Below are 25507 nucleotides of genomic sequence, written 5' to 3' on the forward strand. Positions count from 1 at the left end.
AGAAACATTGAAATGGAATCGTAAATGGATCATAAATCGGAAACATTAAAATGGAATGGTAAAATCGTAGCGTGTGTTGCTTTTATGTCCAACAGATGGCGATGTTTTTCAAAAAAGCATGTTTTTACCTGTCACAAGTGTGACATCTATATAATATAGGTATATAGAAACACGCACGTATTCGAATGAAACGTTGTGTCAAAATTTCAAAGCAATCGGTGAAGAACTTTTGGAGATTTAAGATTTTGAACAAATGAACATTTACGTTTTTATTTATATAGATTTTTTATTTTTTATTTTTCTCTTTACAAAAAACAAAATACAAAGTACATTTTTCTTTTTTCTTAACAATACTATGCCCTATATCTCTTACATGTATTTACACTTATTTACATTACTTCTCATACTTTTTTATTCCTCAATTCTAACCAATCTCATAAAATTCTGTAACTTCCTTGTCTTTTATTTCTAGAGTAAGTCATATATATAAAAATATGAATCTGGACTGTTGGAAATGTAAAAATAAAGAGGGAACATTTTATCATATGTGGTGGCAATGCCCCAAAGCAAAGACTTATTGGGAGCAGATAAGGAGATGGATACAGGAAATAACAAAAGAACAAATTGAACTTAAACCCGAAATATTCCTATTAGGCATAATCAATCCAAAGATGGAAAAACAACTTCAATACATCATTATACACATAATAACTGCTGCCCGCATTGCATATGCACAATGCTGGAAAAGGGAAAATATACCAACAAATGTAATGATTATTTACAAGATACTAGAATGTGCCGAGATGTCCAAACTTACTCCAAAGATCCTTTTTCAAAAGGCAACTGGACTTTGTTTTTTCTTGAAGAAAGAAAGAGAGAGAAAAACAAAATCAATTGCCTTTTGAAAAAGCACCTTTGTGGCAACCATGAGCTGGATGACTGAGAATCTCCACAGACATTCTTTGAGAATGCTTTTCACCTTTCAGCTCTGGGATTCCTTGTTAGTATAGCATCTAAACTGTAGCCAGACCTAATCCTGCTTAGCTTCTGAATCCAGTTAAGATCACTCAAGAGGTGCCATCTGATAAAACTACCTGTAAGTAAAACAGATTTCAAAACCTGCAAATAATAACCCTATTGATATAAAACTTCTTTTCTAACTGATCATCTTGATTGCCTTATCATAGATCCTGTTTAAAATTCTTATTTAAATTTGTTTTCCCCACAATATTCAAAACATTCTTACTGGTTAAGATTTTCATTACATTTAACTATTTAAGTCTTTTTCCTCATACAGGCCATCCCAACATATTAGAAATTTTAGAATATTAGAAAAATGTCTATATTTAATTGTTATTTATCCAAATAATAAGAATTGTATTAATTCAAGGATGGCAAAAGAGAACATTTTTGGAAGAAGAGAACATGAAGCAAAGCTATAGAACTATGGACTATAGAATTATAGAAACTAATTGTTATTGATTGTTTTTAAACATAAACCCAGACAACATGATATTTACCAAATATTAAGGTGACTATGTAAAAAAAACATATTTAAAAAAAAAACAAATTTCAAAACCTTCAGTTTCCAAATGCTACTTTTCACATAGGTTCCCCAAGGTAGAGCAAATGCCCTAGCTTTTAACATTTATTTTTCTTGTTTCTTTTCCCACCAGGCAGTCTAGAGCTCTTCACGAAACATGACTGCGGAAAAATGACTGAACTCTGCAACAAGACCGAACAGAGGGATAGTGTTTTTAACATGAATTACAATCGCAGTTGTTGTGCCTTTGACTTATGCAATGGGGGTGTGATCAGCCAGCCCAGCCTCACCCTCTTTACTGGTCTGAGCTTGGCACTTGGTTGGTGGCTTTCATGTTAACTTATAAATTGAAAAAAACCAACAGCAACAGCAATAGTGGAAGGCTACACTCTTCTCATCTTGAAGCAACCCTAGAACCCAAGATTCCAGTCCCTCATACACTCGGTTTATCCTTCAGGCCTAAGGAGATGAATTAAAAAACTCAGCAATTGCATTCCCTCACCATCTTAAAGTTGATTCAACCATTATCAAGCATTTTGTATATTTTCTTGTGTGAATCCAAATAATTTAATTTGTTAATGTTTTAAGATACAGCATAAAATTAGCCAAGTGAAATGTGTTAGGCAATACTATTTGTAGAACTGAGTTTCCCTCTCTCCAGTAATCTTTCAGTAAGGCATCTTGGACCTGGACCTGCTCTATGAAAATTAACTCAGGAGCTTTGAATGATGGCTTATCAAGCAGACACTATCCTTGTTGGTTTGTTTTTGTTTTTCATATCTATATGAGAAGACTAGGTCAGCCCTCAGTAGACCACAACACCAGGGGCTATGTTTGTTGTTTGTTTGTTATTTAATAAATGTTTGGCTTGGTAACCCAGAAGTACTGCCAGCCTTGACTAGTATCAATAGACAAAAGTGTTTCATATTTGTACATGTTGCTTTAATCTAGCCAAGTTTTGAAAATCCAACCATTGCCTGAAAATCACCCCCTCTACTCAAGTAGGTGATGAAGACCAAGAGATTAAGGGTGAATAATCATGGAATCTATGTATTCAGAAAGAGTGCTCTGTGTCAGTGGCCCTCAACCTTTTGGGCACCAGGGACAGGTTCCGTGGACCGAGGGTTGGGGACCCATGTTCTATGTCAGACATGTTAAACACAAGGCCTGGGGGCCGGATGCGGCCTGCGAAGTGGTTTCATGTGGCCCGCAAAGCCATCCTGGAAACAGTGAGGGAACGGCCCCCACTGCCTTGGCCCTGGCCCAGGCCGGCTGGGAGCCAATGTACAATTTTCTGGTGGCCATTTATGGTGAAACACATTCAGTTTTAGCTCCACAAGGCCGTCTGGAAACAGCAAGGAACCAACCCCTGCTGTGTCGGCCCTGCCCCCTGGGTGCATGCTGAGGAGGTGTCACCCTTTGTGGTAAATGAAGAAATGTACCATCGCCTGGAAGTGGCCAGCAAATGGCCCTCGCCTACTTCACATATCCGGCTTGATGGGCTCCGGTGGAGGGGTTTCAGCAGGCAATGAGGCTCCTCCAGTGGACCATGCCTTGGCACTTGCCCCAGTCCCACCCCCTTCTGCCAGAGACCCTCAGATCTGTCCCACTCCTGCCCAGGCCCCCACAGGCACCCTTGACGTGAATGATGTAGAGCTGGGCATGCCCACCCAATAGGCCACACCCACTCTGTCCACACCCATCCAGTAGGCCACACCCACCCAGCCCACCGAGGGCAACCGCAATGATGATGTGGCCCTCAATGAAATTGAGTTTCACAGCCCTGTTCTATGTACTCATCATGTGCATTTGTGCCACAAAAAATAAATATGGCTCAGTTTTCAATTCATCCTTAACTTTTCTTCCATCCCCAATGGCTAGAAAGACTATGTATTCTGGATCATGTAGATCTGTATGTTAGAATGTTTGGCATTTATTGGGTTAAGTGCTGTCTCCTTAAGAGATGGCTTATGGGTAATGTAGTTTTAGCTAGTCAGCTATATCATGTTAGTAGGTCAGTGGGAGGAGTTTCTAAAGTGCATTGCAGGATATCCTGGCCACGAACCAGTTTGGAATGTTCTTTGTCTGAGTTAGCATGGGGTCACCGCAGGACTCAGATGGTCTCATTTCCATGCTAGAAGTTGGTATGGAGGAAGCATTATTCTCACCTATAAGGATGAACAGATGTATGTTATCCAGGAGCTACAACCACAATTGCAAGTATTTCCTTCTGAATAAAGTGTATCTGTTTTATAATCATTCTTATTGAATTTATCTGTCTGATCTGGATTTACAAAGCAACTTAGCTCTGGGTCAGAACACTATGTAAGAAGAGTCCGCATATCACCTAGAATGTGAACATTAAAAAAAATCTCATATCTGTCCTTTTAAACACATTCCTGGGGAGTCCAATAAACATCAAATAATATTTTCTGATGAATGAATTTTGTATTTTAATCATAAAAAATATATTTTACGTTTCTTAAGACTTGGACCCATTGATTTCCCAGATGGGATATTCTAGTTTCTCATTCCATATTTCATGTATATAACCCTATCCTTTTATTCTGTTTTTAATCTATCTATATACTATTAAAACTCTTGTGTCTGTAACCTTTAACTGGATAAAACAGTGCATCAAAGGGCAAAACCTGTTGAACTTCAAATAGACTAACTTAGAGAAGACATCCAAAATCTAGGACCCATGACTCCTATGGAAGTAAAATTTGAATAATGCCATATAATATTTTATGACATAAAAATGATAATAAAGCATTTTATGGCATAGTAAGTTGCATAAATTATTTTCTGTGGCCAACATTGGATATTTTCTAAAGCAGATTAATTATCTCCCTGAGTTTTCAAGAACTTTTCCAATGAAGGCAGTATATTTAAAGCTCTGTCATTATGGAGGGCATTGAGCGAATGAGAGAGGGAGGGAGGGAGGGAGGAACGAAGGAACAAAGGAATGAAGGAACGAAGGAAGGTAGGTAGGTTTCCAATGATCACTGCCAAATTCATTGTGTTTCTTTGTTTAGGTAAGGAAATATCTCTGAAATAATAACCCAATGGGTTATGGATTGTTTAATTGTGCACAAAATTGAAAAGTTGGTTTCACTTCAAATGCAACTTTTCTAGCCCTAAGATTTTAGCTACTTCTAAAACTGCTGTACCATCTGGAATATATCTCATCTCGTCCATACATATGTCATTTCTCCATCTTGCCAAGCAACTGTTAGGGATTGTTGTGAACAAAATGCCCACTTTAAATTAGAAACCAAACTGATTGGAATTCAGAGAAAGAATGTACACTTTTACTGGTACACAAAAAGTATAGTCATCACTGGGCTGCTCTCTAAAGAACTGCAAAAAAAAGTCTTAAACAAAACAAGGTTCCTTGTTTACTTTTGGTGTATTCCAAAAAAGAAAATATTGTAAATCATTGTACTTCATCTTTAAGTGGCACACTGCCTGGACTCCAAAAGTCCTCTATTAATGACGTCTGGCAGGGTCTGGGAAATGATCTTTTTCAATAGAGGCTCTTACTCAGTCTCCCTCAGATATCAAGAAGACCCCAAGACTCTTAGCCTCGTACAAGGGTTTGAAAGATTAGATCTTCCCCCAGACATCGGGCATTTTAATATTCTGTATGGCTGTTGCTAGCCATCCAGGCTATATTGTATAAGATAGCTTCCCATATAAATCAAATAAATTGTACTGATGGAAGATGATGACTCAGAACTGAAGAAGCTTTGTGAAGGAGAAGTGAAATTTTTTCAAGAAAAAAAAAAAGCAATGAAGTCCGGTTGCCTTTTGGAAAAGCACCTATGGGTCATCCCCCCATTCATGGGTCATCCTCCCATCCTTCCCATTTGCAATGCCCATTTGATTGCTTTGCACACAGAAGGTCATGAGATCTTGGCCCACATTCTCCAACTAAGCTACCTCTGATCCTAAACGCTAAAGCTGTTGCACATAAAAAAACGGAGGAGCTGTGATCAACTATCACAGCCACCATTTTGACAGTTTTGCTGTACTGTTGTCTGTGGATGCCCCCACTAAATGCAAGCACGAGATAAACTGAGCCTGGTTTTTCTCAATCTTTTAAGTGGCCACAAACTACTTGCAAAAGTGGCATTTGATCACAAGGCAAGGAGGCATTGAGAAATGTTTCCCCTTTTTCATTTGAGCATCCAAGAAGGGAAAAGAAAGGAGAGAGGGAGAGAGGAAAGAGAAAGAAAAAGAAGGAAAGAGGGGAAAGAGAACGAAGGAAAAAGAAGGAAATAGGAGGAGGAGGAAGAAAGAAAAGAGTCTTTCCATACCATCAACCATGGTATCCTTCTGGAGTGGCTTCAAGGGTTGAGAGTGGGACTTCTGTGTTCTCCAGGTTCATTTCCTTATTCTGAGGCCTCTCTCAGTCTGTGTTGATAGGAAGCAAGAGGTCTAGTCCTCATCCCCTGCTTTGTGGAGATCCACAGGGCTTGGTACTCTCTCCACTTCTGTTTAACAGCTACCTGAAGCGGCTTGTGAGATTATCTGCCACCATGGACTGAGATATCAATATGATGATGATATCCAACTATATGTTTCAGCCCATAGTTAGGTAAGCAATGCTATGACCTCCCTTTTCACAGTACTTGGAGATTGTTAAGGGCAAGATGGGAAGCAACTGGCTGAAACTGAATCCTATCTAGACCAAATGGCCTTTGGAGTTTGGTTTTTTTTGGTCCATGTAGAACTGCAATCCCTGGTCTTGGAAGGGTTGGCCCGGCCCCAGGCAGACCCGGTGTGTAATCTGAGGGTTCTCCTGGACTCACAATTCCTGCTTTGAACATGCAGTAGTCATGGGTAGAAGGGCTTTTGTGCAAGTGTGGGTTCTACACCAGTTACACCCTTTTCTGGACCAACAATTGCTGCTCAGAATCACTCACACACTAAACATGTCCCACCTTGACTATTGCAATGTGCGCTACATGGAACTGCCATTGAAAAGTCTCCAGAAGCTCCAATTGGTTCAAAATATAGCAGTCAGCATGATTTTGTGTAAATCCAGATGTGCGCACCTCTCCTGCGGGAGCTGCATTGACTGCTAATTTGTAGAATTCAAGATAATGGTTGTCACCTTTAAAGTCCTATATGACTTTGAACCAAGTTATCTGATGGACTGTCTCTTCCTGGTTACAGTATGATAGATTAAGGTATCCAAGCAGTCTGGGAATTTGCTCAAAAATGCCCATGCTTAATGGTGAGGCTAGTCACAAATGGGAGGACCCATTTGATAGTGGGACCAGTCCATAAAGTCACCTTGTACTCTTTTGTGCCAGATGTAAACTTTTTTATTGTTCTAGGAAGGATAAAGACTGGGATTTTTAAAATTGTGTTTTTCTATGTTTGCATTCTGTACTATTGTTGCTGATTTGAAATTATGGAATTACACCCACAGGAAAACATATTGATTGTTTTATTTGGAACATTTCTCAACTTAATTGCAATATTTCCCTCATGCTCCCAATACACCGTTGGCACACTTAGGGAGAGGAAAAGGTGCATGCTTCCCATTGCACATGTTCGTTTTACAACACTTTATAACATAAATATGATTGCTCAGGACTATAGTTCTGCCACAACTATTAAGGTCCACTTGTGAAGCACATTGCACATAGTCTCCAAAATAGACTCCTTTACCTTTAAAGATAAAGAGAAAACTGTGAATTAGGGAATTCTTTTTCTGAAAAGAGGATCTCAGGGGAAACACAAATATTCAGGGATGGTAGCTTTTTTGTAGATGTTTCATCACCAAAACTCAGTAACATCATCAGTGCTAATAAGGGTTTGCTGTTCCTTAAAGCTAATCTAGATAGAGTGAACAGTATAATGGGGAATATAATTTTTCTAACATAGTGACAATGACAGACACATACACAGGCATAGAGGTAGAGATAGAGACAACTAAGATGATTAAGGGCCCGGAGACAAAAACATGTGAAGAATGGTTGCAGAAATTGGGTATGGCCAGTCTAGAGAAAAGAAGAACTAGGGGTGACATGATAGCAGTATTCCAATATTTGAGGGGCTGCCACAAAGAAGAGGGGGTCAACTTATTTTACAAAGCACCAGAGGGCAGGACAAGAAACAATAGATGGAAGCTAATCAAGAAGAGAATCAACCTGGAATTAAGGAGAAACTTTCTAACAGTGAGGACAATTAACCATGTTGCCATTAAGCTGTATTTGCACAACAGCACTCAAAATCCAGTCTTTGATCTTGCACTGCTAAGTTGATAGCAATGTGGTCCAAGATATTTGGATTATATTAGGGTGAGAATAAGAATAGCAATAGCAACAGCACTTAGACTTATATACTACTTCACAGTGCTTTATAGCTGCCTCTAAATGGTTTACAGAGTCAGAATATTGTCCCCAACAATCTGGATCCTCATTTTACTGATCTCGGAAGAATGGAAGGCTGAGTCAACCATGAGATTTGAATCCTTTGCAATCAGCAGAATTAGCCTGCAATACTGCATACTGCACCACAGAATAAAAAACAGATATATCTATTATCCTAGCTCCAAAGAAAATGTTTCCTTATTTTGTGTTAAACCAAGATTTCTTGCTAACAGAAAATGAGCTGGCTGTCACCTGTTGCTTGAGCTCTACTACTTGACTGAGAATAATGAAAAATGCAGTGAAGCTCCAGCATGCTGAACCAAGAGAAAGTGTGGGTGCAGTTGTTTGGGACCAGAGTATTGGTTGACACTTTGGGCACAATAAGTGTTCCTCAGAGTAATGGAGGAAAATCAAGACTTCTTCTATTAGATCCTGAATGAGAGAGAATTCCAGTTGAACCCACATAACAGAAAGCCATTTACTCCATGCACTTTGGGTTTAGTGTCTGCCCCCCATCCATGTTTTCCCTGGATGGGGTTGCCCTACCATTGGAGAAGCAACTGTGTGATGTGGGGTCATTCTTTGATTCATGGCTACTGTTAAATCAGCAGCTGGAGGCTGTGACCAGGGTGGTTTGGGCCTGGTTTTGACTGATGCTAAAGCTATGGTATCAGCTATTTAAGAGCTTTCAAATACCATCTGGAAATTTTTAGTTAGGCTAAAATGCTGTCATCTGGGTATTCTTGAGTTCTTACCCATGGACACATGTTCTACTGATTTTATGGGTACTGCATTGGTTAATTATTATTCTCCAGGTGCAGTTTAAAGACCTACCACTAATAAAGCCATTCATATGGATATTCATAGGATGCTCCTGCGCAGATCACTTTCATCCCATTTATTTTAGGTGAAATTCCTGGAAGGGCCAATGGTGAAGGGATACCTGGCTCTGCCTTGGCTTGGGGAAGGTATGTTCTTCTCAGTGAAGCAAGGATAATTAAGGAAAGAAGACATTGTCCAGTGTGGTGGGGATGATGGAGACATAATCTGTCTTGGTAAATTCAATTGTTTGTATTGAAAAAAAATCAGTGAAGAACATAAGTTTGTTTCTTTGTATTTCACTTTCTTTCCAGATACCTGGAAAAGTCCATTTCTTGCAGCACCGTGGAAAAGAATTTCCTTTGATTTCTTTTAACTATTTTTTTTAATGTTTTTACTGATGTGCCCTATAGCTTTGAATTTCTGACATCTTTCCAGCCTCCCTGTTTGCATGACAGATGGTTGAAGATTAGCAAGCTAGTTGTCATGTGTCTGATTAACGAAACACTTAAAAGGACTTTCAGGCATATCTTTTCCTAAAAGCATTTATTAAGGTTACAGAGACGTCAGTACAGCATGGTGGAAAAATGCTTAGATCTGATCCTTTTCCGTTACACATACATATTAAGCATTTTTCCCTCCCTCATTTTGGGGTCATGATTCACATCTTCCAATTAACTTGGACGACATGATTTACTTCCGGTTTCTTTTTCCCAGCTTTCACTGTTGCCTGATTTAACTATATAAATACCAGACAGTTCTGCATATTGTCAAAGCAAGAATATACAGTATTTGCAGCATTGACACTAGTACAGCATTAGAACAAGGATGTTTGCATTTGGGATATTCATCCCATGCTTTAAAAGTCAGTATTTTCTGGCAATTCTACTTGTTCGTGCCCTGAGGAAAAGTGGTTAACCAAACTGGATCCACAGGTCTACTAAATCAGGGCTTTTCAACCTTTTCACCCATTGTACCACTTTTAGGATATGGCAACATCCGAGTACCACCAGTCGCCTAGCAAGGTGTCAAAAACTTGATGACCTCCCAAAAAAAGGAAAAAAGTGATAAAGTACAGGTAGTCCTTGACTTACAACAGTTCGCTTAGTGACTGTTCGAAGTTACAATGGCACTGAAAAAAGTGCCCCCCAAGGCACAGCCGAGCAAGACACCTGCCTGCCCATCTGGAAGCGCTCTTCCTCCTGTCCTTATTAGGGATAATAAGTCAGGTAAGATTGATGTTGGATGCCATGAACCCAAGGACATCATGTGGGGCTAGTTTTTTTTATTGTTGTTCACACAATAAAAGTGAATCAATTTGGGGGTTTTTTGGTGATAAACCCTGAGGAAAGTAGGAGCAGGGCCCAGATTCAAAGCAAGGCATTTAGAGATTTCCATGTTGATTCCTCTTCTGATTTCCTCCTGGATTCACTCAATCTTCCATTCCTCCCCTTTTCATCACTGAACCCTAACTGGATAGTTATTGACAAATGAAATACATTTTGGATTATTTGGTTTATCATTGTGTTCTGCTAAGGATTAACAAACAATAACTCTGGACTCTATTGAGGACTCCATCTCTCACAACCTTTACTTAAAATAATATTTGACGTATTGTCTTTATCAAACTTAGGAGCAAAGGAATGCTGTAATTATGCTCAGAAACTGTTTATTACATGACAAATAATCAGCTTGACTGAGAGTCATGTCAGATACAGCATGATGGATGGAGGGAAAGAGGAAGGAGAGACAGATGTCTCCCTCTGTTAATGGGAGATAGCTCTAAATCTATTTGTCCCTTATTAAGTACTCAACTGGACTAGCAGAATTGCAAGAATAAGTGTCACAGCAATAGGTGATTGTTGTGAATGTCCTTAGTTTTTTTTTAATATTTGTTTGTTGCATTCATTGTTCTTTTCTTCTGTATTGCAACCAGCATATTAATGCTCCAACCTGCCATCTGTATTGGGAAGTTGAAAGAAAGGATCATTTTAAAAGATGGGGAGAGGAAGAGGGAAAAAGAGAAAAGGAAGGGAAACCCCTTGAATACTTCAAACAGGATCTTACTTATATATTCAGCTTGCCTGAAACAATAACCTCCATCACAAGCATAACAAAGAGCCGGTGCATCAGAAAAACTCACTTCTGTATCTTTGCACCAGTAATCTTTTCAATGTTCAATGTTTCTTGTAAGTCCTTCTCCACTTGAGTCTCCACTAGCTTATGTTCAGTTGTCTGCTTTACATGATCTCTCTCTCTCTCTCTCTTTGTTTTCTGATCATTTGATTGTTGTGATGTTAAATTGACAATGCATTCATTTAAATTTTCAAATTCATTTTTAATTTCCTCATGGTTTGAAGTTAATATCATTTGCATTTATTGTGACAGAACAAACATTTCCTCCTGGTAAGTATTTATTTTTTCTTGGTATGTTCTTTCTGCAGATCTCTGATGCTCCATAATGACCAAAAGTCATTTCTCTGCCAATCACTTTAAAGTCGCAATTTAAAAAATATTTATAATCCAGGAAGGTCAATTTTTTTCTAAGTTTTGTAGTTTTCACTTTGTAGATAGTCCACAATGTTTTCTTTTCTTTTGTTACAGCTGCTTTTTGTTTAATCAACACCCTGAAGGTCACGACAACAGGCTTTTCTTGCTGGGCTGTATATTTAGGGCAGTATTTTTATCCACCACTAGATGTCAATACCAGTCCATCATTCAATTCCCCCCTCCCATAAACTTAATTTGCTGCTTCCGTTCAGAGGAGGGTGGGACAAAGACACACCCCCCCTCACTTTTGAAGGATTTTTACTTCTGGGTTTTTTTCTTTTTTTCTCAGGAAATCAGTCAGGTAGGAGAGAAAAAATCAATATTCTTACCCAGTTCAGTCACACTATTTACAATCACGCTTAGTTTGGTAATTTTTGGCTTCGGCTGCATGTAGCTTGGGCTAGTCACAAATGACGCTAGCCTTTCTTCTGTCAGTTTTTGGAGAGCTTTCCCCATCAAGTATGCAGTGACTGTGCATGATGATCCATGGTTCAACACAACTGGAAAATACTGATGGGGAAAACCTATTGTTATCCAACTGAGAAATGTTGCAAATAAAACAATAAAGGTGTATTCTGACCAATACCATTCTACCACTTCTCTTCTAAACTTTCCTCAGCGTCTGAGCAGCTTCCTTTCTTCATCCATTTGTGGTCGTCAGATCTTGGTTATACTTATAAAATAACATAATGGAAATGGCTTTTCTTTGTTCAGATTAGTGGAATAAAGTTATACATTGTTGAGACCCCCTGCCTGTTGTGGCTGAAATCCTTAGGGTTTCTGAACTCACTTGAACCCACATCACTTGTTGCCAAGATTGTCAAAGCCATAAGTGATCTCTGGAATTCAGAGATGATCTCTCCTCTTCCTTTTGTTTTCCACAGAGAAAGACCCAGTGGGTTGTTTCCTGGACCAAGCCCCTCAAAGAACCAGGCTGAAGAAGTGGAATGCTATGATTGCTCCAAACCATCAGTTGCTTTGGAGATTTGAAAGGTCAAACATATCAAACATAAATAAATAAAAATCCTGCCACTTTAGTCATGATACTCATTGAAATTGTAGCAAAAGGCCTAAAATCAAAGATAAAAGAAAGTAGCCCTACATACAGTATATTAGTAGAATTTTCCTTTGCAAGCATGATAAGACTGTCTCTAAAACAGATTGCACAATATAGGATTGCTGTTGTTGTTTTTTTTGCCCAATGTTCTATAAAGTTTAAAATGATGATGAAAACATAAGATTGTGACATTGTAAAGTCAGAGTAAAACAAGCTGCAAAAGCAGGAACAGCACAACACAAAAAGCAACATTAAATTAGCAGCGATACTACACAATGCAAATATAGAAAAGGACTTTCAAAAAATCCCAATCTTTAACACTCCTAGGATTTTTATTTATTTTTTTAAATTAATCTGGCACAAAAGAGCACAAATTCATCTTCTCTAAGGAGCCTACGCTAAGGGCTGGTGCCACCATCAAATATATTCTTTCCCACTAGTAAACAATCTCTTCATTAAGCAAGAGTGCATGCAGGATATCCAGAATAATTTCAGGGTCTGATTTACTGTAGAAAACGTCTATAGGTGAGTTTTAAAACAGGAAGGAAATATAAATAAAAATTGCTGCAAGATGCTAAAGAGAGAAGGGGGGTTGAATGTACAAGATTAAAAGTTGAACTTTGACGCTTCTTGCTTGTCTGGATAAAAATTTGAATGAAATGGTAAGTATGAGTGAGAGCTGTTAACGAAAATGCAGATTTTGCATGTTTTCTATCAAGTGCATCAGATCGTCATATATTTCGACTTGATTTAGCATTTTTATCCATCTATTGAATCTTCCCCAAGGCAGATGTTGTTTAATGTTATTAAAGGTATCATCACATGTTATAAGCCGCCTTTTGCAATTGACTGATGGCAATTTTATAATAATAATAATAATAATAATAATAATAATAATAATAATAATAATAATAATAATAATAATAATAATAATAATAATAATAATAATAATAATAATAATAATAATAATAATAATAATAATAAAAAAGTTGGAAGGGACCTTGGAGGTCATCAAGTCCAACCCCCTGCTCAGGCAGGTAACCCTATACCGTTTTGGACAAATGGCTGTCCAGTTTCTTCTTAAAAACTTCTAGTGTTGGAGCATTCACCGCTTCTGGAGGCAGGTTGTTCCACTGGTTAATTGTTCTGTCTGGAAGTTTCTCCTTAGTTCTAGGTTGCTTCTCTCTTTGGTTAGTTTCCACCCATTACTTCTTGTCTTGCCTTCAGGCGCTTTGGAAAATAGCTTGACTCCCTCTTCTTTGTGGCAGCCCCTGAGATATTGGAACACTGCTATCATGTCCCCCCTCATCCTTCTCTTCGTTAAACTAGACATTCCCAATTCCAGCAACTGTTCCTTATATGTTTTAGCCTCCAGTCCCCTGTTGTTGAACAGTTAGCCCAATGTTTAGACTGGATCTGGAATTTTGTTCACCTATTGAGTCCTCCCAAAGAATATGGGATAGAAGATGTTGTTTTCAGATTGTGTTAAGGTGGATGGAAGATCTGGAGACCATCCATTTCTGACAGTGAGGACAATCGACCAGTGGAACAGCTTACTCCCAGAAATCATGGGCGCTCCATCACTGGAAATTTTTAAAAAGAGACTGGACAATAACCTGTCTGAGATGGGAAAATTTTAACCAGTAGAAATGTTTTGAACATTGTAGGAAAAATAAATTTAAATAAGAATTGTAAACAGGATTTGGGACGAGGCAACCAAGATGACCAGATAGAAAAGAAGCAGGATATTGATGAGATTATTATTGGTAGAAATTTTAGAAAAATCTTTATATTTAATTGTTACCTATCAAATTAATAAGAATTGTATTAATTTAAGGCTGCAAAGAGACTATTCTTGGAAGAAGACAAAATCAAGCAAAGTTATTATGTGTATTTTGGACTATAGAAACTAACCGTTAGTTTCCATCTATTGTTTTTTGTCCTGCCTTCTGGTGGTTTGGAAAATAAATTGACCCCTCTCCTCTGTGGCAGCCTCTCAAATACTGGAATACTGCTATCATGTCCCCGCTAGTCCTTCTTTTCTCTAGACTGGCCATACCCAATTCCTGCAACGGTTCTTCTTATGTTTTAGTCTCCAGGCCTTTAATCGTCTTAGCTGCTCTTCTTGGCACTTTTTCCAAACTCTCAACATATTTTTGGAATGTGGTGACCAAAATTGGATGCAGCATTCCAGATGTGGCCTTACTAAGGCTTTATAAAGCGGTGCTAAATTTTAGATGGAGGCTTTACTCATGTGAGGCAGTCTGGATGGCTCTTAGTGCAAATTCAGGCACCCCTTTGAAGCTCCAGATATATTGGTTTAAGGACTTCCATTGATGTAGGTGAATTTGACCCGCTCTCAATATGGAATACCAAACTTCTGGTTTTGGCTTCTGTGTGTTATCTTAGTTTCTTTCTTTCTTTTTCTTGTGAAATTATGCAAGAGTGCTCTCAGACAACTGGGGAATTAACGCAAATGGTAGACCCCTTGCTTAGCAACCAAGAGGTAGCAGGATCAATGTCTGTATTCTCCAGCTATTATTTATTTTGCTCCATCCATAGAAATTCCTTCTCAACCCACTTTTTGCATCTCCTCCAAGTTTCTTTTCATGTGTTCCTCCTAAGCTGATGGGGAATTCACCTTAATATTGAGTGATCGCTTAGCCTGAAGATATGATGGGATCCTTTTTCTGTAAGAGCTTTAGCTATTAATTAGTATAGATGTGTTTGGAGAGAAGAAATGTCCACTCTGTATCCAGAAGCCAGAGAGATGGATGAGGTCTCTGCACATCCTGGAAAGGAGATCCATTTGCTTTAGCAAGCATTTCAATGTTTGCAATTCACAAGGAAAGGATAGAAAGCAAGTAAATGATCAAACTAGTTATTGCATTATTCTCCTTTAGCCCTGCTGAAAGAGCCTCTGTTTTGCTTTCTGTTTTAAACCCCACCTATAGAGGTTTTCTGTACCAAGTCAGACTCTGAGATTGTTCCAGAATCCTCTGAAGAAACCCTTCTTAATGAAGAGAATAATTACAAGTGTGAGGACCTACTCAGTGGTGACACCAGTGCATAAAGCAGGGGTGTCAAACTGCCAGCCCACGGACCGGATGCATCATAGCTAAGCCGTGCCCACCCCATTGCCGGCACATGACATTGCGAGTTTGACACCCCTGACATAGAGTGTGCTCTCTAGAGATGCTGAACTTGTCCTCTTTTATGCCAGGTGAAAGTTTTTCTTACTTCCTAAGAATGTTAAAAACTGGGATATTTTAAAGGTGGTTATTTTTTTTCTACGTTTTTATGCTGCAGTGTTCCTGATAATCTGATGTTATTTTTTGCTGCCATGCTGTTCTTTCATCAGCAGCTTGTTTTAATCTCTCTAACAGTAGGAATCATCTACTCTGAGCACAAAAAGCAATTCCCACTGCCAATACATATATGAATATGACTTTACACTCAGGGTATGAAGGCCACAAATGAGTGAAGAAAGGTAGCTAGCTGTTCAGACACTGAAGAAAGTGTAGTGATAGAATTGCATTGGTCAAAATACATATTTATTGTTTTATTTGGAACATTTCACCATTGGATAATAATAGGGCTCCCCAGCCTGTATTTTCCAGGTGTGTTCAGCAATAATTCCCATCATGCACAGTCACTGTACACTTGATGGGGGTTAACTCCAAATGATATGGATTACATGAGGACTGAAGGCTAAAGCATATAAGGACTGGCTGCTGGAATTGGGTATGTCTAGTTTAATGAAGAGAAGGACGAGGGGGGACATGACAGCAGTGTTCCAATATCTCAGGGGCTGCCACGAAGAAGAGGGAGTCAAGCTATTCTCCAAAGCGCCTGAAGGCAGGACAAGAAGCAATGGGTGGAAACTAATCAAGGAGAGAAGCAACCTAGAACTAAGGAGAAACTTCCTGACAGTGAGAACAATTAACCAGTGGAACAACCGGCCTCCAGAAGCGGTGAATGCTCCAACACTGGAGGTTTTTAAGAAGAGACTGGACAGCCGTTTGTCCGAAATGGCATAGGGTTTCCTGCCTGAGCAGGGGGTTGGACTAGATGACCTCCAAGGTCCCTTCCAACTTTTTATTTATAATAATAATAATAATAATAGTCCAGAAGGAAGCCACAGTATGGAAGGCCACCAAGAAATCTGGAAAAGCAAGGATGCACACACAGCCCTTATCCCAATCATGCTGTTTTAATCCCACATCCAGATCTGAAACCTGACTTAAAGAGGCCCTGATAATTCATTTCATCCAAGAGTCTCTGAAGCTGTTCCATGGTTCCCTTAGCAACAAATCCCCAGAAGACGGGATGAGACTGGATAAAAACTATCCCAAATGGTTGGGTCTCATGATGGTTTCTTGAGAAAGGGGCAATCCAATGCCTCCTTAAGAAGCAGAGTGACAACTACCTCTCTCGAAGAAGAATCTACCACAACCACAGTATATCACATCCCAGGAAGGCTTTGCCAAACAGGAAGGACATAGATCCAATAAAATATGGCTCAGCTCAGAGTCATGAGGACCCTGCTCACATTTTCTGGTCCAAGTCAGTTTGGTGTAGTGGTTAAGGCACCAGGCTAGAAACCAGGAGACCATGAGTAATCTAGCTCTGCCTTAGACATGAAGCCAGATGGGTGACCTTGCGTTAATCACTTGTTCTCATCTCCTGGAAGGAGGCAATGGCAAACCACTTCTGAAAAGCCTCCCAGATACCATGGCAGGACTGTGGTGATTCACCTATATCAAAGCTGGCTTCCAACTAGGAGTGAATCTAAGCAAGTTTGTCTGACAGATGCTTTGCAATTTCCTCCACACAGCCTTGTGGGTGAATCCCAGAGCAGCCTCTGCCCAAGGTTGCTCTAGACATCCTCAACAAGGCTATATTGTTACCCTTAATGCTCTTACTTTGGATATAGACATTTAATTTAACCTTGTGGCTGTACAGCTGTCAATATGTACACAGAGAGAAAGAGAGATTCATGCATGAATCTCCATACTATACCTTGGCCTGAACCCAGACTGAAAAGGATCCAGATAACCTGTTGTATCCAGGGACCTCTGCATCTGAAAGGCAACCACCCTCTCAACCATCTTACCGAGAAAGAGAAGAATGGAAAACTGGAAGAAAGCTATCCAATACAGTCAGGTCCAAGGATGAAAGGTTGAGGAGCGGGAGCACCCCTGACTCCTTCAAGGCTGGCAGAATCCTCCCTCCCTCAAAAATTCATGAACCACCATTTGGACCAGGCCTTAATCAATCCAGAAGGGGAGAGGTTCAGAACTCAAGTGGCCAAGCTTACCACTGTGAGGGCCTTGTCCAATTGCTCAGGATGTCCTAGCTCAAACTCTTTCCAGAGAACTGAATGCTTTGATCATTTCCAGGGCACCTGGCCAGAATTAGACCATTTACATCTCCCCAGTTTCTGCATCTTGTCCTGAGATACTATAACATGGTAGAACAAGGATATCACACAGTTGGGGAATTAGCTCAAATGGTAGAGCGCTTGCTTAGCATGCAAGAGGTAGCAGGATCGATACCTGCATTCTCCAGTTAATTTCTATTCACTTTTGGCTTCCCTAGAGAAAATCCTGTCCCCAGCAAATTGTGCATATTATCCTAAATTTCTACACTCTTGCAAAGCAGACCAGCCAGGCAATTGGGCATTAGTGGCAATACCAAACTCTTTATTTGCTTGCAGGGGGTGGTGGGATTAATGCCTACCTTCATCAGAAAGTTTTTAGGCTTGATCCACCCCTGCCCATCCTGTATGATTCTGCATAACAGCTTCTAGGTGGCTCTTTCTTGAGAAATGATGGAGAAGCACTGCTAGGATGCAGTGCAATCAGCTCAAATGACACAGCACTTGCTTCACACACAAGAGATAGCAAGAGCAATGACTGCATTCTCCTAGTCAAAATTTTACCCCATTTTGCCAAATTACTCGACATTTTTTTAAATTTCTTCAGTTTCTGCATCCTGCGATTTTGTAGTTTGGTGTCTGAAGGCTATGTGGAGCTGGGGAATTAGCTCATATGGTAGAGTGCTTGCTTTGCATGCAAGAGGTGGTGGGATCGATGCCCACATTCTCCAGTCGTGTACTTATTTTATTTTACCATAATTATTTGACCATTTTTATCTCCCTCATTGCCATCCATGTACAAAATCATTCTCATCAAATCTCTTTTTAGATATCACCTAGTACAGTGATGGCGAACCTTTTAGAGACTGAGTGCCCAAACTGCAACCCAAAACCCACTTTTGCATCGTTGAGTGCCGGGTGGGTGTGGCCCATTGGGTGGGTGTGGCCAGTTGGGTGGGCATGGCCAATTGGGTGGGCGTGGCTGCAGTGGTAACGGCAGACTGGGTGGGACTAAAAAGTTCAGTCAATCAATTCCAACTTTGCAAGATCTTTTTTTTCCCGCGAGAAGTTGAAATTGACTGATTGATTGAACCTTTTTTTTTTTGCACATGGCGGCGGAGGCCTAAAGCAAAAAGGTTTTATAAAACCCAGATGAAGGCCTACGACTGGGGCGATGGCGCACATGCCCACAGAGAGGGCTCTGAGTGCCGCTTCTGGCACCCATGCCATAGGTTCGCCACCACTGACTTAGTACCTTCCTCTTCTTTCATATAATCTGAGAAGTACATCTGAGAGGCAACTGGGGAATTGTTCAGCCTATGAGAGGGCTATTGATTGTTTTCTACTAGAGAATTATTAATGCCCAGAATCTTTCAAGAAGCAAATACAGTAATCAGAGCCACTCATGAAGAGCTAAACTCAGTAATTTTATCATCTACCACCTACATTACAAGAGGCTGTTTGCCTTCCCGTGGGAATGATCAGATTAGGCTTCATGGGTCTTAGAGGAGGTCAAACTTATATCACTTGCAGCTATGCAATGACTCCAAGCTAGACCTTCGCTTAGCTCTTCCCTCCAGCAAAACTGGCAGTTTTCCAACTGATCTCCACAATAACCGTCTGTTTTCTCTTATTTCTGTCAATTCTACTAAGGTCTTCTTTTGTCTGAAGTCACCGTTCTTTAATTGTCTCAAGACATTCAGAAACATGTTTGGCACTGGGAACACTTTCCATGTGAGAGGAGAAGGAGGAGGAGGACTCTTATTAGCCGAATGAGACTTTAAATCAGACATGTCAAACTCGCGATGTCATATGACGTCATGCGATGTATCGTGACTTTTTCCCCATTACCGGCAATGGGGTGGGCGCAGTTTCAGCATGACGCATCCAACCTGCAGGCCGGCAGTTTGACATGCCTGCTTTAAATTTTAGCCCTGACATTTTCCAACCTATCTATAATCTCTGATATCTGTCTGTCTGTCTGTCTGTCTGTCTGTCTGTCTGTCTGTCTGTCTGTCTGTCTGTCTATCTATCTTTCAATCAATCATCTCTTTGACAAGGTTTTAAGAACCAAATGTGTGTTGTGCTGTATTGTGGAGCAATACAAGAGGACAACAATACAAGATTATGTGAAGAGGACATAATCAAATGCTGAAGTGCCACCATCAGTTTGTAAAACAATAGTTCTTAGATCACCATGATAATAATAATAACAACCACAACAATAACAATAATAATAGAATTGGAAGGGACCTTGGAGGTCTTCAACCCCCTGCTCAGGCAAGAGAACCTATACCATTTCATACAAGTGGTTGTCCAGTCTCTTCTTAAAAACGTCCAGTGTTGGAGCATTCACAACTTCTGGAGGCAGGTTGTTCCACTGATTAATTATTCTAACTGTCAGGAAATTTCTCCTTAGTTCTAGGTTGCTTCTCTCCTTGATTAGTTTCCATCCATTGCTTCTTGTCCTGCCTTCAGGTGCTTTGGAGAGTAGCTTGACTCCCTCTTCTTTGTAACAACCCTGGAGATATTGGAACATAGCTATCATGTCACCCCTCATCCTTCTCTTCATTAAATTAGACATACCCAATTCCAGCAACCATTCTTTATATGTTTTACCCTCCACTCCCCTAATCATCTTTGTTGCTCTTCTCTGCACTCTTTCTAGAGTCTCAGCATCTTTTTTATATCGTGGTGACCAAAACTGGATGCAGTATTCCAACTGTGGTCTTACCAAGGTGTTATAAAGTGGTATTAACATTTCATGTGATCTTGATTCTGTCCTTCTGTTAAATGCAGCCTAGAACTGTGTTGGTTTGACCTGCCTGAAGTTTCACTTGGGATCTGAGCAAGAGATTTTCTTTTCGTAACTGGAAGCAGCATCTGAGCAGGATTTTGACCATATTTGGTAGGTTGCTAGAGAAGCTCTCTTGCTTTGGAGGTGAAAATTTGTCGGCTAACCCTTGATTAGCTTACTATGGTTTAATGATTATCCCAACTGACTGGATCATGACTTAACCAAATCCACCTGAGGTGGTGGGATGCCTCTTAGTGCTAATTCGGGCATCCCTCTGAAGATCTAAATCAGGGGTGTCAAACAGGCCATGCTCACCCTGGTTCCACAATGGCAAAAAACATCATGATACATTACAATACATCACGATTGAGTTTGACACTCGTGATCTAGATGTATTGACTTAGGGGTTTCCTTTGATGTAGGTAGGTTGGATTGCACTCTCAGTATGGAACACCAATCTTCCCCTGCTAGTTTCTGTATGTTATCTTGGTTTCTCTCTTTCTTGGGAAATTGTGCAAGAATGCTATCAGACAGCTGGGGAATTAGCTCAAATGGTAGAGCGCTTGCTTAGCATGCAAGAGGTAGCAGGATCGATGCCTGCATTCTCCAGCCATTCTGCTTTATTTTGCCCCATCCGTAGAAAGTCCTTCTCCAGTTTCTGCATCTCCTCCAAGGTTCTGTCCATGTGATGCTTCTAAGTTGCTGAAAAATGTATCCTAATTCTGGGTGACCACTTAGCTTGAAGAGATGATGGGATCTTTTTCAATACGAGCAGAAGTGTAGCTGTGTGTGTAAAGGAGAGATACAGATAAAGGGAAAGCAGTAAAGAAATGTTTGTTGTTACTGCTTGCTGTGTGGGCAGGATCCAACACTGTGCAGGCAGTGCTTATCAGACACAGCAAACCCAGGCTCCTTTCATTTTGGATCAAGAGTCTGTAAGGCAGACTTCTGAATCCTGTAACCTGGAGTCACAGAGATGCATGACAGTTCTACACATCCTGGAAAGGATACCCCCATTTGCTTTACTGGTCATTTCAGTGTTTGCCATTGACAAGGGAGAGGTGGAACAGTAAGCAGAAAGTAAATGATCAAACTAATGATTGCAACATTCTCTTTTACCCCTGTTAAAAGAGTTGTTGCTTTGCTTTCTGTTTTAAAACTCACCTGTAGAAGTTTTCTCTACCGTGTCAGACTCTAGGATTATACTGGAATCCCCTACCTGCACCCTTATTTAATGAAGAGACTAGATAAAAGTGGGAGGACCTATTTGGTGGTGGCTCTAGCTCATGCAGTGTGCTCACTAGACAGAATCACCTTTTGATCTTTTGTGCAAGATGAAAAGTTTTTTTTTTCTTTCCTGGGAAAGACTGAGATTTTTTAAAATGCTTTTCTATCTTTGTATTGTTCAATATTGCTGCTAACTTGACATTGCTTTTTGCTGCTGTGCTCTTCTTAATGTCATACCTGTCACTCCAGAAAACTTTAGGCAACAAAAAAAGTGCAACCTTACATGGTGAAATCTGTTTCAGGATGCTGTATTACCTTACTAGGGAGAATATACTTCTTTCTAGCAGAGTGTGTGCTGTTCTGTGTGTGGTATTTATAGTGCCCGTTGTAAGGGGCTTTTTAGATGTTGATTGGGGTGTGTTGATCACTAGCTTTTAAGCCATTAGCTGTTGTTTGCTTGTACTGCCCAGCCCTCACCTTCTAAGTACTTTATAGGCTGGTGATGAACTCCAGTTAACTCCAGTTGATTGACAAGGGGCCTGTTTCCCAGGTTTTTTTTTCCTTTCTCATTCCATAAAGTCCTCTGGAATCCTCTTTGTTTAAAGTAAGACAGCAGAGCAGGGATGGTGGAATAGCTTAAGTGTGGAAGATTTCCACCCCTGTTATAATGTGGGGGAATTTCCAAAGCAGATCTTCTCCTTTTCCTGTGGAAAAAGTGGGAGAAAGCAAACTTTGTAGCAAGCTCCCAACTCTATTTTGCAGGATCACTGCTAGAGAAATGCAAGTTCGAATACATTCTCAAACCTGGATTAGTAGCAGTACTTGGGTAAAAATGTCTGGAACAGTCACTAATTGCAAGCAGAATAGGAGTCAGCAGTGTGAGGCGGTTGTAAGAAAGGCACATGACATTTTAGGCAGCATCATGAGAAGTTTCAAACAACAATGGGGATCACCTGGGATCAAAAACCAAATTCTATGAAGAAAGATGGAAGAACGTGCGAATTTATAATTTTGAGAAGAAGAGCAAGAGCGATAATATAACATTGACCTTCAAACTTCTGAAGGTCTCTCCGAGAAGCTCAAGACCTGCTTCTTTTGAGAGTGAAACCCGCTGATGCAGAGTGAGGCTGGGCTTCCTTCCTTATGCCTTCAAGCAGACAGTGGGCAGCCAAACCTTGGATATGCTTTCATTTGGATTCGTCTTCTGGGCAGGACTTCCCTTCCTGTAATTTAATTGGAAGGGTGAGTAATCGTGTGTTTTTTTCTTTGCAGAATCATTAGGGTTGCCAGGTGTCGACTATTTGAGTGGACAGTCCACTTTTTTCACATTATGTTCACTATTTTTTTTCACAAAATAGTGGACATTTTTATTATTCAAAAGCTTTATGATGAAATGGTATGTAATCTAAAGCTGTACAGTCTACTTTTTTTACTACTTAACACCCCCCCCCCCCGCTTGTCTGCTATTTTTTGGAAGCAGACCTGGCAACCCTAAGAATCATAGGCAAATGTACCATAACACAACATTTTTCGGGGTGGGCCCTGTGGAAGTGACACGAAGGCCACCATGTACAGAGTTATTGATTTGTTTGCCAACCCCTGGGACTTTGTTTGGCTGCAGTATCAGCCTCTATTCCCAAAAGAAAACATACGCAAGAACCTTTTCCCCATGCCTTATTGGCTGATCTTGAAAGTTTGGTGAACGCACACTAGAAACCCAATCCCAGCTTGGAATTCTGTTCTTTATTCACTTTTTTTGCTTGTTAATATTGGCTCAGGACATTTCCACTTCAGATCCTAAAACAGGATGAATGTGATTTTTCTACTCGGGTTCCTTGCCCTGCTCCTCTGCAGTACTGGTAGGTATTTGCATGACTTTATAGACAAGACAGTTTGAATCTCAAGCCAGAGGATATGAAAAACTCTTGTAGGAGCATGTTGACTGAGCACCTAGCTTTGGGAAGGCCTCCTGTATTCTAATAGCATCAGGGAATGGATGGAAGGATAGAAAGAGAAGGGATTCAGTAAATAAAATGGCCAGTTGGTAAGATTCAAAATGGTGCTGATAGGCAGGAACCTGAAAAACCCACCATGGATGAGATTAGGTGGTGTACCTAATTCTGCAGAGCACACAGAGATATTCCAGGAATTCTCATCCATATGAAATGAAATTCAATGGTGAAAAAAGTAAGGTTCTACATTTAGGCAAGAAAAATCAAATGTACAGGTATAGTATAGGGGGTACCTTGCTCAATAGTAGTAACTGTGAGAGAGATCTCGGAGTCCTAGTGGACAATCACTTAAATATGAGCCAGCAGTGTGCTGCAGCTGCCAAAAAGGCCAACAGTCACGATCCGACGTAATTGTCTCCCTATCTTAGTTCTAGTGCACTTCACAATTATGGTGAAATGTTACGGAACCATTCCGGTGTGAACCTTATGACGATCCAGTTTTGGTCACCACGATGTAAAAAAGATGCTGAGACTCTAGAAAGAGTACAGAGAAGAGCAACAAAGATGATTAGGGGACTGGAGGCTAAAACATACAAGGAACGGTTGCTGGAATTGGGTATGTCTAGTTTAACGAAGAGAAGGACGAGGGGGGACATGATAGCAGTGTTCCAATATCTCAGGGGCTGCCATAAAGAAGAGGGAGTCAAGCTATTCTCCAAAGCCCCTGAGGGCAGGACAAGAAGCAATGGATGGAAACTAATGAAGGAGAGAAGCAACCTAGAACTAAGGAGAAACTTCCTGACAGTTAGAACAATTAACCAGTGGAACAACCTGCCTCCAGAAGCGGTGAATGCTCCAACACTGGAAGTTTTTAAGAAGAGACTGGACAGCCATCTGTCCGAAATGGTGTAGGGTTTCCTGACTGAGCAGGGGGTTGGACTCGATGACCTCCAAGGTCCCTTCCAACTTTATTATGATTATGATTATGATTATGATTATGATTATGATTATGATTATTGTTGTTGCTGTTGCTGTTGCTGTTGCTGTTGCTGTTGCTGTTGCTGTTGCTGTTGCTGTTGTTGTTCAGATGTTTTCCCAGAATTTATCTATACATGAAAGGGAGAAGATGATTTAAGCCAATGGTCCCCAACCTTTTGGGTACCAGGGACATGGAGAGAGGTTTTTCTGTGGACTGGAGGGGGTCTGGTTTCACATGCTGCCTGCACCCTGCATCCTGCAGATGGGGCTTTGCTTGTTTGCATGGCCTGATTTCTGACATATTGCGGCCCAATGCTGGTCCACAGATCAGGGATTGGGGACCGCTGACTTAGGCTGTCTACTCTTCACCCACCTGTTTTTTCTAGGTAGATTCAAAACATCTCAGGACTTATTGTTTTCCAATCCTGTTCAAGATGTTCCTTCCCCTGGGACACCCCATTCATAGCTTGCATTTCCCATAGAATGAAGTAGACCCTGGTCCATCTACACTTGCCCTGTGCAACATCTTTATTGCTCCAAAGAGACGTGTTCCTGTTAAGCAGTTGGAAGCTTCAGCTTTTCTTGACCTGCTGTCCAGCCAAATCATTTGACTGGGATTAATGATGATTTGAATTGTGGAACTGCTTCAGTTTTTGAGGGTCGAGAATGAGTATTAAATACAAAAATGGCAGCTCCCTTTCTGATTTTTGTTGACTGCAGGACCAGGCAGAGTATAATAATAATAATAATAATAATAATAATAATAATAATAATAATAATAATAATAATAATAATAATAATAATAATAATAATAA

General features: G+C 40.2%; 1 protein-coding gene and 3 non-coding genes across 4 annotated transcripts in view; all 4 read left to right on the plus strand.

Annotated features, from left to right (window-relative positions):
* LOC114922996 (lymphocyte antigen 6 complex locus protein G6c-like) overlaps positions 1-1882 on the plus strand; it is a 12629-nt gene extending 10747 nt beyond the window's left edge. Inside the window, exon 3 of the mRNA XM_029285359.1 lies at positions 1677-1882. Within this exon, the coding sequence (XP_029141192.1) occupies positions 1677-1882 (206 nt within the window). The remainder of the gene's footprint in view (positions 1-1676) is intronic.
* A 15973-nt stretch (positions 1883-17855) lies between these two features.
* On the plus strand, positions 17856-17928 carry TRNAA-AGC. Its single transcript has one exon. It is a non-coding gene; the product is annotated as a tRNA-Ala (tRNA).
* A 468-nt stretch (positions 17929-18396) lies between these two features.
* Positions 18397-18469, plus strand: TRNAA-UGC. Its single transcript has one exon. It is a non-coding gene; the product is annotated as a tRNA-Ala (tRNA).
* Positions 18470-21071: 2602 nt separating this feature from the next.
* On the plus strand, positions 21072-21144 carry TRNAA-AGC. The gene has a single exon. It is a non-coding gene; the product is annotated as a tRNA-Ala (tRNA).
* Positions 21145-25507: the final 4363 nt, after the last annotated feature.

The sequence above is a fragment of the Protobothrops mucrosquamatus genome, unplaced genomic scaffold (assembly GCF_001527695.2).
Source record: "Protobothrops mucrosquamatus isolate PMUCROS unplaced genomic scaffold, P.Mucros_1.0 scaffold1566, whole genome shotgun sequence".
Taxonomy (NCBI): Eukaryota; Metazoa; Chordata; class Lepidosauria; order Squamata; family Viperidae; genus Protobothrops; species Protobothrops mucrosquamatus.